Here is a 15,095-nt window from a genome sequence, read left to right as displayed (position 1 = left end):
TGTCCCCAGCCCTCCTCCCTCTATCATTCTCACATTCAGCTTCATTCAATGTTTTAACATAATTACATTAAATTAGGTAGTATTGTGCTGTCCATTTCTGAGTTTTTGTATCCAGTCCTGTTGCACAGTCCGTATCCCTTCAGCTCCAATTACCCACTATCTTACCCTGTTTCTATCTCCTGATGGTCTCTGTTACCAATGACATATTCCAAGTTTATTCACTAATGTCGGTTCATATCAGTGAGACCATACAGTATTTGTCCTTAATTTTTGGCTAGTCTCACTCAGCATAATGTTCTCTAGGTCCATCCATGTTATTACATACTTCATAAGTTTATTCTGTCTTAGAGCTGCATAATATTCCATCGTATGTATATACCACAGTTTGTTTAGCCACTCGTCTGTTGATGGACATTTTGGCTGTTTCCATCTCTTTACAATTGTAAATAATGCGGCTATAAACATTGGTGTGCAAATGTCCATTTGTGTCTTTGCCCTTAAGTCCTCTGAGTAGATACCTAGTAATGGTATTGCTGGGTCATATGGCAATTCTATATTCAGCTTTTTGAGGAACTGCCAAACTACCTTCCACAGTGGTTGTGCCATTTAACATTCCCACCAACAGTGGATAAGTGTGCCTCTTTCTCCACATCCTCTCCAGCACTTGTCATTTTCTATTTTGTTGATAATGGCCATTCTGGTGGGTGTTAGATGATATCTCATTGTGGTTTTGATTTGCATTTCTCTAATGGCCAGGGACATTGAACATCTCTATATGTGCCTTTTGGCCATTTGTATTTCTTCTTCTGAGAGGTGTCTGTTCAAGTCTTTTTCCCATTTTGTAATTGGATTGGCTGTCTTTTTGTTGTTGAGTTGAACAATCTCTTTGTAAATTCTGGATACTAGACCTTTATCTGATATGTCGTTTCCAAATATTGTCTCCCATTGTGTAGGCTGTCTTTTTACTTTCTTGATGAAGTTGTTTGATGCACAAAAGTGTTTAATTTTGAGGAGCTCCCATTTATTTATTTCTTTCTTCAGTGCTCTTGCTTTAGGTGTAAGGTCCATAAAACTGCCTCCAATTATAAGATTCATAAGATATCTCCCTACGTTTTTCTCTAACTGTTTTATGGTCTTAGACCTAATGTTTAGATCTTTGATCCATTTTGAGTTAACTTTTGTATAGGGTGTGAGATACGGGTCCTCTTTCATTCTTTTGCATATGGATATCCAGTTCTCTAGGCACCATTTATTGAAGAGACTGTTCTGTCCCAGGTGAGTTGGCTTGACTGCCTTATCAAAGATCAAATGTCCATAGATGAGAGGGTCTATATCTGAGCACTCTATTCGATCCCATTGGTCAATTGACTGGCATATCTTTATGCCAGTACCGTGCTGTTTTGACCACTGTGGCTTCATAATATGCCTTAAAGTCAGGCAGCGTGAGACCTCCAGCTTCGTTTTTTTTTCCTCAAGATACTTTTAGCAATTTGGGGCAACCTGCCCTTCCAGATAAATTTGCTTATTGGTTTTTCTACCTCTGAAAAATAAGTTGTTGGGATTTTGATTGGTATTGCGTTGAATCTGTAAATCAATTTAGGTAGAATTGACATCTTAACTATATTAAGTCTTCCAATCCATGAACATGGTATGCCCTTCCATCTATTTATGTCTTCTGTGATTTCTTTTAACAGTTTCTTGTCGTTTTCTTTACATAGGTCTTTTGTCTCTTTAGTTAAATTTATTCCTAAGTATTTTATTCTTTTAGTTGCAGTTTAAATGGAATTCGTTTCTTGATTTCTCCCTCAGCTCGTTCATTCCTAGTGTATAGAAACACTACAGATTTTTGAATTTTGATCTTGTAACCTGCTACTTTGCTGTACTCATTTATTAGGTTTAGTAGTTTTGCTGTGGATTTTTCAGGATTTTCGACGTATAGTATCATATCATCTGCAAACAGTGATAGTTTTACTTCATCCTTTCCAATTTTGATGCTTTGTATTTCTTTTTCTTGTCTAATTGCTCTGGCTAGAACTTCCAAAGAAATGTTGAATAACAGTGGTGATAGTGGACATCCTTGTCTTGTTCCTGATCTTAGGGGGTAAGTTTTCAGTTTTTCCCCATTGAGGATGATATTAGCTGTGGGTTTTTCATATATTCCCTCTATCATTTTAAGGAAGTTCCCTTGTATTCCTATCTTTTGAAGTGTTTTCAACAGGAAAGGATGTTGAATCTTGTCAAATGCCTTCTCTGCATCAATTGAGATGATCATGTGATTTTTCTGCTTTGATTTGTTGATATGGTGTATTACATTAATTGATTTTCTTATGTTGAACCATCCTTGCATACCTGGGATGAATCCTACTTGGTCATGATGTATAATTCTTTTAATGTGTTGTTGGATACAATTTGCTAGAATTTTGTTGAGGATTTTTGCATCTATATTCATTAGAGAGATTGGCCTGTAGTTTTCTTTTTTTGTAATATCTTTGCCTGGTTTTGGTATGAGGGTGATGTTGGCTTCATAGAATGAATTAGGTAGCTTTCCCTCCACTTCAATTTTTTTGAAGAGTTTGAGCAGGGTTGGTACTAATTCTTTCTGGAATGTTTGATAGAATTCACATGTGAAGCCGTCTGGTCCTGGACTTTTCTTTTTGGGAAGCTTTTGAATGACTGATTCAATTTCTTTACTTGTGATTGGTTTGTTGAGGTCATCTATTTCTTCTTGAGTCAAAGCTGGTTGTTCATGCCTTTCTAGGAATTTGTCCATTTCATCTATATTGTTGTATTTACTAGCGTAAAGTTGTTCATAGTATCCTGTTATTACCTCCTTTATTTCTGTGAGGTCAGTGGTTATGTCTCCTCTTCCATTTCTGATCTTATTTATTTGCTTCCTCTCTCTTCTTCTTTTTGTCACTCTTGCTAAGGGCCCATCAATCTTGTTGATTTTCTCATAGAACCAAGTTCTGGTCTAGTTGATTTTCTCTATTGTTTTCATGTTCTCAATTTCATTTATTTCAGCTCTAATCTTTGTTATTTCTTTCCTTTTGCTTGCTTTGGGGTTAGTTTGCTGTTCTTTCTCCAGTTCTTCCAAGTGGACAGTTAATTCCTGAATTTTTGCCCTTTCTTCTTTTTTGATATAGGCATTAGGGCAATAAATTTCCCTCTTAGCACTGCCTTTGCTGCGTCCCATAGGTTTTGATATGTTGTATTTTCATTTTCATTCGTCTCGAGATATTTACTAATTTCTCTTGTAATTTCTTCCTTGACCCACTCGTTGTTTAAGAGTGTGCTGTTGAGCCTCCATGTATTTGTGAATTTTCTGGCACTCTGCCTATTATTGATTTCCAACTTCATTCCTTTATGATCCGAGAAAGTGTTGTATATGATTTAAATCTTTTAAAATTTGTTAAGACTTTCTTTGTGACCCAGCATATGGTCTATCTTTGAGAATGATCCATGAGCACTTGAGAAAAAGGTGTATCCTGCTGTTGTGGGGTGTAATGTCCTATAAATGTCTGTTAAGTCTAGCTCATTTATTGTAATATTCAAATTCTCTGTTTCTTTATTGATCCTTTGTCTAGATGTTCTGTCCATGGATGAGAGTGGTGAATCGAAGTCTCCAACTATTATGGTAGATGTGTCTATTTCCCTTTTCAGTATTTGCAGTGTATTCCTCACATATTTTGGGCATTCCGGTTCAGTGCATAAATATTTATGACTGTTATGTCTTCTTGTTTAATTGTTCCTTTTATTAGTAGATAGTATCCTTTGTCTCTTTTAACTGTTTTACATTTGAAGTCTAATTTGTTGGATATTAGTATAGCTACTCCTGCTCTTTTCTGGTTATTTGCATGAAATGTCTTTTCCCAACCTTTCACTTTCAACCTATGTTTATCTTTGGGTCTAAGATGTGTTTCCTGTAGACAGCATATAGAAGGATCCTGTTTTTTAATCCATTCTGCCAGTGTATGTCTTTTGATTGGGGAATTCAGTCCATTAACATTTAGTGTTATTACTGTTTGGGTAATACTTTCCTCTACCATTTTGCCTTTTGTATTATATATATCACATCTAATTTTCCTTTTTTCTACACTCTTCTCCACACCTCTCTCTTCTGTCTTTTCGTATCAGTCTCTAGTGCTCCCTTTAGTATTTCTTGCAGAGCTGGTCTCTAGGTCACAAATTCTCTCAGTGATTTTTGTCTGAAAATGTTTTAATTTCTCCCTCATTTTTGAAGGACAGTTTTGCTGGATATAGAATTCTTGGTTGGCTATTTTTCTCTTTTAGTAATTTAAATATATCATCCCACTGTCTTCTAGCTTCCATGGTTTCTGCTGAGAAATCTACACATAGTCTTATTGGGTTTCACTTGTATGTGATGGATTGCTTTTCTCTTGCTGCTTTCAAGATCCTCTCTTTCTCTTTGACCTCTGACATTCTAAGTAGTATGTGTCTTGGAGAATGCCTATTTGGATCTATTCTCTTTGGGGTATGCTGCACTTCTTGGATCTGTAATTTTAGGTCTTTCATAAGAGTTGGGAAATTTTCAGTGATAATTTCTTCCATTAGTTTTTCTCCTCCTTTTCCCTTCTCTTCTCCTTCTGGGACACCCACAACACGTATATATGTGCGCTTCGTATTATCATTCAATTCCCTGAGTCCCTGCTCATATTTTTCCATTCTTTTCCCTATAGTCTGTTTCTTTTTGGATTTCAGATGTTCCATCCTGCAGTTCACTAATTCTAACCGCTGTCTCTTGAAATCTACCATTGTAGGTTTCCATTGTTTTTTTCATCTCTTCTACTGTATCTTTCATTCCCATGAGTTCTGTGATTTGTTTTTTCAGACTTTCTATTTCTTCTTTTTGTTCATTCTTTGCCTTCTTCATGTCCTCCCTCAATTTATTGATTTGGTTTTTGAAGAGGTTTTCCATTTCTGTTCGTATATTCAGAATTAGTTGTCTCAGCTCCTGTATCTCATTTGAACTATTGGTTTGTTCCTTTGACTGGGCCATATCTTCAATTTTCTGGTATGATTTGTTATTTTTTGCTGGTGTCTGTACGTTTAATTACCTTAATTAATTTATTCTGGAGATTGCTTTCACTTATCTTACTTAGGTTTTTCTTGCTAGATGAATTTGTTGTCTATCTGTTCATTGACCTTCATTTCAGCTTTTTCTGTGCCTCTAGCTTAAGTTTTGTTTAACAAAGGGTAAATTTTCAGTTCTTATTTTCTTGTTTCTTGTCCTGCTTGTAAGGTGCCTTTTCCCTCCCTACTCTTAGGAGGGTCTGCATAGGTATTACAGACTCCAGCCGGGTTTTCCTGGACTACACTGGCCTCCTTTCGGGGGGAAGGAATCACCTGCGTCAGTTTTCCCTGAGTGTGAGACCCAGCAGGTTCAAAGACTTTCCTGTGAAGTCTCTGGGCTGTTTTTCTTATCCTGCCCAGTATGTGGCGCTTGTCTGTCTGCGGGTCCCACCAGCAAAAGATGTTGTGGCTCCTTTAACTTTGGAAGGCTCTCCCTGCTGGGGGCGTGGTAGAGACAGAGGAAAGGTTGTAGGCTGGTTTTAATTGCTTCAAATTGTGAAGCCTTGGGATGTGAATTCCTTGAGAGAGGGATTCCACGTGAGTTGCGTTTCACCCCTCCCGTGGGGAGGGTTCAGGTGGGAGACAGCCCTGAAAGCAGCCTGTTTCTGCGTTTAGGACAGTTTCAGCCTGTGTAATCCTGGCGCTGAGTCCAGAGGCAACCAAGCCTCCATAGGAACAGCCGCAGAAGGCTCTGTTTCTTCCCCTTTCCTCTTTTTCAGTTAGCCCAATAGGCGACTTCCGCCTTGATCAGTTTCGCCTGAGCTGGGGGCCTATTTTTAGTAGTCAGAATTTGTTTATTAATGCCACTATTGGTGTTTGGTTGGACTCAGTCCCTGCTACTGTTGGAGACTCTTTCCTTTCCCTCCTGGAAGGCCCCTGTGGGGAAGGGGCGCCAGTCGCTGGCTGCTGTGGCTTGGGGAACTCACTGTTCTGGAGACTTGCAGCCGGTCCAGGAAGCCACCTGTGGGGAAGCGGTGCTGGCCGCCGTCTTTCACGGCTTGGGGAACTCGCTGTTCCGGGGACTTGCAGCCAGTCTGGGAAGCCACCTGTGGGGGAGGGGTGCCGGCCGCTGGCTGCCGCGGCTTGGGGAACTCGCTGTTCCGGAGCCTCGCAGCCGGTCCGGGAAGCCGCCTATGAGGGAGGGGCGCCGGCCGCTGGTCGCCGCAGCTTCGGGAAGTGTGCGAGGCTCGGGGAACTCACTGTTCCGGAGTCTCGCAGCCGGTCCAGCTGGTCCAGACTGGGGTACGCTGTGTGTTTGGCCTCTGTCGTGGCTCCGGGAGCTGTTCTGTGAGGGACATTTTTTAAATAAAGAGAATAAATAATGAAATAATGAAGGAAAAAAAACAAAGCAAATTCTTAAAATGTGCAGGATGCAGAATAGATTGTTTAGGAAGAAAAAGTCGCTTAGGACAGTAAGAATTATAAAGTTGAATGACAGCAGAGGGTTGGGCGGAGACTTATTGTGGCCATCAGATGAACTTCATTGAGGCCCCCTGACATCCCAGGATCTGAGCTTGGCATAGGCTGGTTATGGTGGAGTACTTAAAGCTGTTTAAAATAATTTTTCTCATATAATAATTTAATGCATCTTAAAAGAAAAATATTCCTAGTACTGAATTACTTTTTTCATTCAATCCTCTCTGAACACTTGTGGAACACAGCTTAGGAAATGCTGATTTAAACTCTTGGAAATAATTAGCCCAGAAAGATAAGGTTTTAAAGAAATTGTTCTAGGTCTGGGGCACCCTGCTTCAGCAAGTCTTTTAAGAAAATGAATACTGGTTTTAATTGAGTTTAATTTAAATAGTGATGTACCATTCAGCACTTGCCACCTACCTACAAGTTTCATGTATACCAACTGTGGATTTAATCGTCCCCACTGTCCCTTTCCAGTCCCCCATTCAGTGCTTACAACTACGTCAGTGACCAAGAGGTGGGAAAGTCCAACAGTGTGGGAGTTGTGGACAGTAGGGACATAACTGCTTTCTTCCCCTGTTAAGTCTCTGTATTTCAGCCTCTAGTACCCTCCAACATCAAAAATGGAGTGCCCATATAGTAAAAATGAGGTGTTAGTTTTTGAAAATAGAACCCTATAAGTCGTCAAAATTGTTTTTTTCCCCATTAAAGTAAGTTGCTAGGCTCTGTACTTTATCAGTAAATAAAATTTAGGGGATTCTGACTAGTTAGGGGAAAAAATCTTGTTTGTTAGATTTTTATCCATTACTGTACAGGGATGCCAGCCATTCAGAATGGATCCAAGCTTTAACTGGCTGTTGTGGCTGTACCGGTGTGTACAGGCTGAATATTACACCAGCCTAAATGTAAAGGCACTTGAGACAGGGAATGAGCTGATATTGGGTTTTGTGACAGAGCCTGCTGGTTGTCTCCTAGTACCCATACTCCTCTCTTTATATAGTAATAGGACCCCTTCTTCATAGCTGGAGTTCTTGACAGCTTTATGGTAGTGGGACTACATTCTGATTAATGGGAGGTAAATGATTGTATGGTCCTTTCCAGGAACCTCCCTTAAGAGGCAGTATATATTCCACCTTGCCTTGCCTTTCCCATTCTACTATCTGAAATGTGAATGTTGCCATTTTGAACAATGACATTGAGCTCACACATGGTAGAGCAACAAAATCGGAGTACCATGTTAGTGTTGTTGGACTTTTACTTGAGAAAGAATGAAACTTCTCTTGGTTAAGCCACTGGTATTTTGGGTTTCCTGTAACTCTCAGTCAACCTAATTCTAACTAATCTAGGTTACTAATCTTCTAGGCGAGTTCAGTTTTTTCTTATGTAAAACTCTTAATCTGATAAGTGTAGATATTCTTGTTCCCATTTAATGAAATAGGAGCCTGAAGTTAAAGAAAAATTAACTTGCCCAAATGCACCCTGTTAGTACCAGCATTTAAATCTGTGTCTGGTCTTTCTAACCTCAAATCTCTAAAAGCCTAATCCTTGCTTTAGAAATTAATAGGAAACAGAGAGAGAAATGAGCTGCACATGATTTTGTAACATTCAAGTTTTGGCAGAGCCCCAGTTTTATGGATTTTTTTTTTTAAAGATGTTGAGTTTTTCAGAGAAATTCATTTGTGGCTTTTTTGAAAGTGACAAACATGTTAACCGTTTTTCAGTTCACAGTACTTATCAGAAAAACTTAAAAATTTTTTCAAAGAAACCTGTCTTGTTTCTGCAAATTCCAGTATTTTCTTAATTGTCATTTGCTAATTTTAGGATATTTCTATGAAAATAGATTAGTTTGAATAGGGACTCTGTGATTTGTTTTCTTTAGTTCTATCTATGTTGATTAAAATTTCAAGAGAACTTGGAATTTTCTGGAAATGTCCTTATTATGCAACAACTCTCAAACATTCTGCATCTCCATCATGTGATGATGTAGAAATTAGAATGATAGTTGTCACATGGGGACAGCGTCTGCAGCCAGTATTTCTGCAAAATTGAGACATAGGAGAACAGAATTGAGATGGCTGCATGTTGTGCTGCTCTGTTGGAAGTGGGGAAGGGGGAGAAGAAGGCTGAAGTCTGAGGCCTTAAGGGCAGGTGGAGCTCAGCGGGTCTGGGGAGGCAGGTAAAATAAACTGTATCCAGGACAAACAGCTAGTCGGCAACGGAACCTATAGTTGAGACAGGGATCTTGATTTGTAGCCACGGCTACTTCTGGTGGGTCCCTGAGTGACCCTTCAAATCCATTCATTTTTGTCATTCTTAATTGGTTAGTTCAGCATTCTGCAAGTATATTCTGGGAAAACTGAATCTTCGGGGTTTGCTTTAATAAAAAAAGAGAAAAGGATTTTCTGTCAAATAAGTTAGGTAAAATGCTTTCCTGGAAATTTACAATGCATACTTAGCATTTTAAAAGTTTAAGACAAGAAGAAATCTATTTAAATTTCATTTCTGAAACTTATTTGAAACTAGGATTTTTAGTTTATATAACAGCCTATGGAGCTACTTCATGAAAGCAAGACTTTTAACACTTGAAAGCCCCTTTATTGTCATATGATTCTGTCCCTAATTTGCTTGTTAAAGAAACTAAAACTTAGAAAAATTAAGTCACTTTCCAAAGGTGAAAGAGCTAAGAAGTGGAGATGCTGAGGCAAAAGGTCTCTTAATGTGCCATTAATTGATTCCTAGTGAAAGTTACTGAGTCAGTTTCTTACTTTCAAGTCTTTCTTAGTGATATGTCCAGATTGAAATGGGAAGAAAGCAAAAGAATTGAATTTTCATATCCTGCCAAAGTTGGGTAAAATGAACGGAAAAGAAGTACCCAAGGTATAGGTATAGAGATGCTTAATAGAAGAAGGTACTACAGAGGAAAGCAGGAATCCAGATCTGGACTATTGTTCTGAAAATTTTATTTGTGTGGATAAGAATGACTTCAAATAAGCTCTGTTTGCAAGAGAATGCAGAAAGGGAGTTACTGCTGGATTACTCCTCAGCAGTGAACAAATTAACAACAAAACAAACAACGTTTCAGCTATTGCCATATTTGCAGGGTGGCAGTAACCTTGACCCATCAGCTAGTGCTCATTAGCTGTCAGAGGTAGCACTTACCTGTTTTTAATGGAGTCCAGGATTTGAAAGTTGTTTTTTTTTGGAATTTTTTACAAGCCCAGGGTGTTGAAATAAATAGGATCCAAATTATTTTGCTTTAATTTAGGTTTCTTTCTTTCAAGGTGAAGTTTGTAGAACCTTGCTCATTCATTGGTATATGGCATTGGATCCTTTTGTTGTGAGAGGTTCTTTCCCTATTTTATTTATTAAGTGTTAGAATATCCCTTGTCATAATTTTTTGTTGAGTTCATCTTGAGTATTTTTCTTGTGTTTTTATGAAATGCTATCTACAGTCTTTTTTTTCCTACAGTCTTTTAATGAAAGAAGTGATACTATCTGTTATAAATAGAGCTTTCTAGTTAAGTGTCCACTTTAAAAGTTGTTACATTCAGAATAAAAGCTGTACACTTGACCTGTAGTTAAGGATACTGTTTTCTCCCTGACAGTCCAGAAGAAGAAAAAAAAATCAAGGTTGTAGAATTGCTCTGTTCCTATTAATAATCTAGGAAAATTCCTATAATACCAAATCCTGGGGCACAGTTTCCGAAGTCTCTAGTCTCAATGCAGTCTCTCATTTCTCTTAAAGAGTTAACAGCAGAAGATATGTCTCTGTAACCAGACAGTAGCAATCACTGTCTACTGAAACTCTTGAGAATGAGTTTAAATTAAAGCAAAGAAAATGACAGACTAAATCTTATTTCTAAAAGATAGGGAGTTTTTCCCTGTGGATATAGATTCAGGGGCTTTTATTTTAACAGGTAATGGTGAACATTTAAGGTAACTACATTTTGAACTTGATCATTTTCCTCTTATTTATGCCACGGGGTAATCCCTGACAACACAGCATTTTAGAAGCCATTTCTGTGACAGAAAACTTTTCTGATTTTCATCAAGTAATTATTAATGTGGTATGAGGATTTTATAATTTGGAAGGAAAAAGTTATGTTTTTGCACACGACTGTTAATTTTATTTCTTTTGAATTGGAGCCAGGGAAGAATGAGCACACAGAGCAACTTTACGACTCTACTTTTTCACAGGTTTGTTCTTTCTACCTGGAATGTTTCTCTCCCTCTTGGAATACCTAATCCACTTTCCTAGACATCCTTTAAACTTTGTTCAGGCAGTACCTGCCTAGAAAACTTTTTTTGATCCTTTCCCCTACAGCCACACATTCCTCTGTTGCCTTTTCTACAATTTAGTTATTGCATCTATTATACTTTCATATGATTATTCATTTACATGTTTCTCTTTCTTTCTAGACAGTGACTTCCTAAGGGGCAGGACCTGGGTCATCTTCTTTTTGTATTTCAGGTGGAGTCAAGTGGTGTCTAGAGCATAATATTAAAGTAGTTTTGTCTTTTTTGCCTTAGAAGTAACTCATTCACTATTGAATTGAAAAATTTAGCGATTTTGCTCTTCTTAATTACTATAATGAGTCTAATGAAATCTTTAATTTTCACAGAAATACCACAAAATAACTTCTTATTGTACAAATACCTCTCTATTTTCTGTTGCTAATTCTCTGATAAAACTGAGAATCTAGGGTTTATCTGTCTGTAGAAGAGTTAAGAAGAAACAAAGAGAAGAATCTTTTGTGCTTTGTAAATACATGTCCTTGGGTCATCGTGGATGAAGTATTTTTTTAGTTTCAGTTCCCTTGGGTCAAGGATGCCAGGGCACATAGTTTATTTGTAAGGTAAAAGAAATACTGTATAGTATTGAATGAGGAAATGAGTGGGAGAAAGCAGTCAGTAGAGGATGCATTATCAAGCAAGTTACCGTTGTGGGCAACTGAGCTTTATTTTATTGGAGAACACTGGAAACTAATGTAAAGAGCATATCTCAGAGCTTTGACACCTGAGGGGTGAAGAAGCCAGGTTATTTACCCATCACTTCTGTTTAATAACTGATTGAAGGCTTTAGCTAGAATGCTGGCATTAATTTCTGACACTGCCTGCCGCTTGGGCTACCTACCCGTGCAAAATGATTGAGCCCTCTGGCCAAAAGATGTAGCAGCTGGCTGACAACGGAAAGGCCAATAGCAAGCCCAGAAATAAGGCTGGCTGCAAATATATTTGTGTGATTCCCTATTTGCCATTTCAGTCTCAGTCCTTTGAATCATGAAATATTAATATAGAGAATTTTTTGTACATTTTAAAATTTGGAGAATAATAATTAAGCATAGGAGTTTCTACTATTTTGAATGGGGGCACATCTTCATATGGAAGGAAGAAGGTCTATGCAAGATGATACCATTTTGGTTGAGTAGGCTTTATAAACCACCCCCTCCTTGAACTTTGGTATCTAACTGCTCATTCTGTTTTTGAATTGCCTTAATTATTATAAAGTTCTTCCTTTTTTGGGTGTGTTTTTTGTTTTATAAGCTGGTAAGACTCATAGGAATATAGTGCTGGAAGGAACCACAGAGAATATCAGGTCTCTCGTTTTGTAGATGATGAAGCTGAGATGTAGGCATGAAAATTTCACATTGCTAGTAATAGGACTGGGAATTAAAAAAACAGATTTTTTTTTTCTGACTGCAAGTCCAGTACTCTTTATATATGGCATGTCCTAATAAATGATCTTTTCTGTAAATTTATATCACTGCTACCATGCCTATACACCTTTCCTGTATCCTCCTTTAGAACACTTCAGAAAACTCTGGTGCTTTAAGAAATGCATTTCAGAAACCTAGAAATTAAATGGATAACCGACCATTGAGTAAATTTTTCTTCTGTGAAAATATCTTAGGTATATCCATATTTTCTTTTCTCTTTCCTACACATTTTATAAGTGGGTCCTGACTTGATAAAGATAATTTGTTCCTGAAAAATCTTTGTAGGACAGATTCTTAAAAGCCATCAATAACTAAATAATTTCAGTGGAAAAAATTTTAGTGACCGTGAACTACCAAGCTGACATCCATTTGTACTAATACAATGACTAATTCCAATTTAAATTGACATAATTGCTTCAAGAATTAGTGTAGTTATGATAACATGACTTAAAAAGGCGTTGCTTTCTAACATAGCTGTTTATCTTGCTGAGCTCTTTTGTAGCTGTTGCACCTTTTAAGCTTAATGCCATGATAAAAAGAAAAATATTTTTATAACAAAATATCAGTGTTTCTTTAATTCTGTGTTTGATGCAGAACAATCAGATAATATAAATGCAGACAAAATAAATCAGGAAAACAATGCCTTTTTGTAGGTTTTATGCCTGAAATTATCAGTATTGTAAATTAGCAAACCTCAAGTCCTTTGAGTTGATAACTTTCATGCAACATGCTCAGACTTGTAAAGGACAGTGATGTCTACTGATGACAGTTTTGTGGTATTCACCTACCCTTCAGATGCTCAATTTCAAATAGTTTCTTTGAAATGATGAGAAATGTCACATACTAAAAATAGGGATATTAAAAGGAACTCCCTGTAAAGCTGAAGTCAGGTTGCAACTTAAGTGGGCATACGAATTGTATTTGAAATGAACATAGGCATATTGTGTGTGGGGTGGGGTAGGGTCAGGGTAGGGGGCAGGTTAAAAGGGAAAAAGGAGAAAAGAACTAAAAATAAATGTATTACAGTTTCTTAAAGAGGTGGTTTACCAGTGTTCATGCAAGTAAACCTCATTCTCTTTTCTCCTCAGCTCTGAGATTTATCACTTAAATTTTATTCCATTCACAGCCACAGAGCTTTTTACTCTTTCTAATGTTCAATCCCTTTTGTAGCAGAATGAGTGATTGATAGTCATTGGCTAGTTTGTAATCAGTGATGAGTAATGTCCAACGTCCTATATGTACATAACACACTATTCAGATCAGCTTTTTGAAGATCATATAAAGTGATATATGCAAAATTTGGTTGTAAAAGATTATCCTTTAGTATCCTGTAGTCTTCTGTTCCAGAAGGTTTACTTAGAACTTAAGTGACAGCTTCTAACTAAAGAAATCATCCTTTAACTGGCTTTGCCTGGATAGGCTGAAATATTTTACTGGGATAGTTCTAGTTTGCTTTCATTTAGTGTAATACTGCTCTAATGTCAAAAATATTTAAACTTTTGAGTGTAATACTGTCTGCAATTGGCAAATGATATTAAGTGTTCTTTATCATTTATTATAATTTTCAGGACATGAACTATACAAAAGTAAAAACAAAACTTATTCTACGTATTCTCAGGGTAAAGATTTGTAGTTCATGAAATAAGTGAAAAGTTGTTGTCTTGTGTTTTCTCAACACATTAGTCCAGAAGTGATACTTTCAAATTTCTTCTCCCTCTTTTTCCTGCCATTTGTCAGCAGATGGCGTCTTACTGTTTTCTGTCCCTTTTCTGCTTTCTTTGCCTTTTTGTTTTTTGCCTACAACCCCCGGCCCCGCCCCTTACATACACTTGGCAAACATTTGTCACAAGAATGGATGCTGTTATAAAAAGTCTCACTATGACATGTTGTCTTTTCCGAAGGACAAGAAAGAAAGGAAGAAGGAGACAGATTTTCATTGCTTAAGGCATGTTACAACTGATTGATTTTTCTGCTAACACATTTATTAAGGGAACACTCATATTCCTTTAGAAGTGACTCTGGTATTTCATTGTAGCAGTTAAGTTTGCCTTTATATTTATGTTCATGTTTTGCATATAGATGAAAACATGATTTTCATGTTTTCTCTGAAGTAGATGGTTGCTTTTTGTTAATGACTTTTTTTTAACTTTTTTTATTAATTAAAAAAATTAACAAACAAAACATTAAGATATCATTCCATTCTACATATATAATCAGTAATTCTTAATATCATCACATAGTTGCATATTCATCATTTCTTAGAACATTTGCATCGATTTAGAAAAAGAAATAAAAAGACAACAGAAAAAGAAATAAAACGATAACAGAGAAAAAAAAAGATTATGCATACCATACCCCTTACCCCTCGCTTTCATTTACCACTAGCATTTCAAACTAAATTTATTTTAACATTTGTTCCCCCTATTATTTATTTTTATTCCATATGTTCTACTCTTCTGTTGATATAGTAGCTAAAAGGAGCATCAGACATAAGGTTTTCACATTCACAGAGTCTCATTGTGAAAGCTATATCATTGTTCAATCATCATCAAGAAACATGGCTACTGGAACACAGCTCCACATTTTCAGGCAGTTCCCTCCAGCCTCTCCGCTACATCTTGAACAACAAGGTGATATCTACTTAATGCATAAGAATAACCTCCAGGATAACCTCTCAACTCTGTTTGGAATCTCTCAGCCATTGACACTTAGTCTCCTTTCACTCTTCCCCCTTTGGTCGAGAAGGTTCTCTCAATCCCTTGATGTTAATTCTCAGCTCATTCTAGGGTTTTTCTCAGTCCTTTGATGCTGAGTCTCAGCTCATTCCAGGATCTCTGTCCCACGTTGCCAGGAAGGTCCACACCCCTGGGA

At 37.2% G+C, this 15,095-nt stretch overlaps 1 protein-coding gene across 50 annotated transcripts in view; it reads left to right on the top strand.

Moving 5' to 3' along the window:
- Positions 1-15,095, top strand: part of LOC143660720 (uncharacterized) — a 298,041-nt gene that overhangs the window by 104,763 nt on the left and 178,183 nt on the right. For 6 of the 50 annotated variants that reach the window (XR_013164238.1, XR_013164221.1, XR_013164342.1 and 3 more), the window contains exon 1: positions 5,673-8,683. The exons of 41 other annotated variants lie outside the window; for them this stretch is intronic. Coding sequence is in view for 3 of the 9 variants with exons in the window: in XM_077134150.1 (XP_076990265.1) it covers positions 8,517-8,683 (167 nt within the window). In the remaining 6 variants the exon portion in view is untranslated. 3 more of the 50 variants (XR_013164271.1, XR_013165076.1, XR_013164846.1) reach the window with 1 other exon arrangement.

The sequence above is a fragment of the Tamandua tetradactyla genome, chromosome 1 (assembly GCF_023851605.1).
Source record: "Tamandua tetradactyla isolate mTamTet1 chromosome 1, mTamTet1.pri, whole genome shotgun sequence".
Classification (NCBI taxonomy): domain Eukaryota; kingdom Metazoa; phylum Chordata; class Mammalia; order Pilosa; family Myrmecophagidae; genus Tamandua; species Tamandua tetradactyla.
Note: the sequence above shows the minus strand (reverse complement) of the source record. Positions and strands in the feature narration are given on the sequence as shown.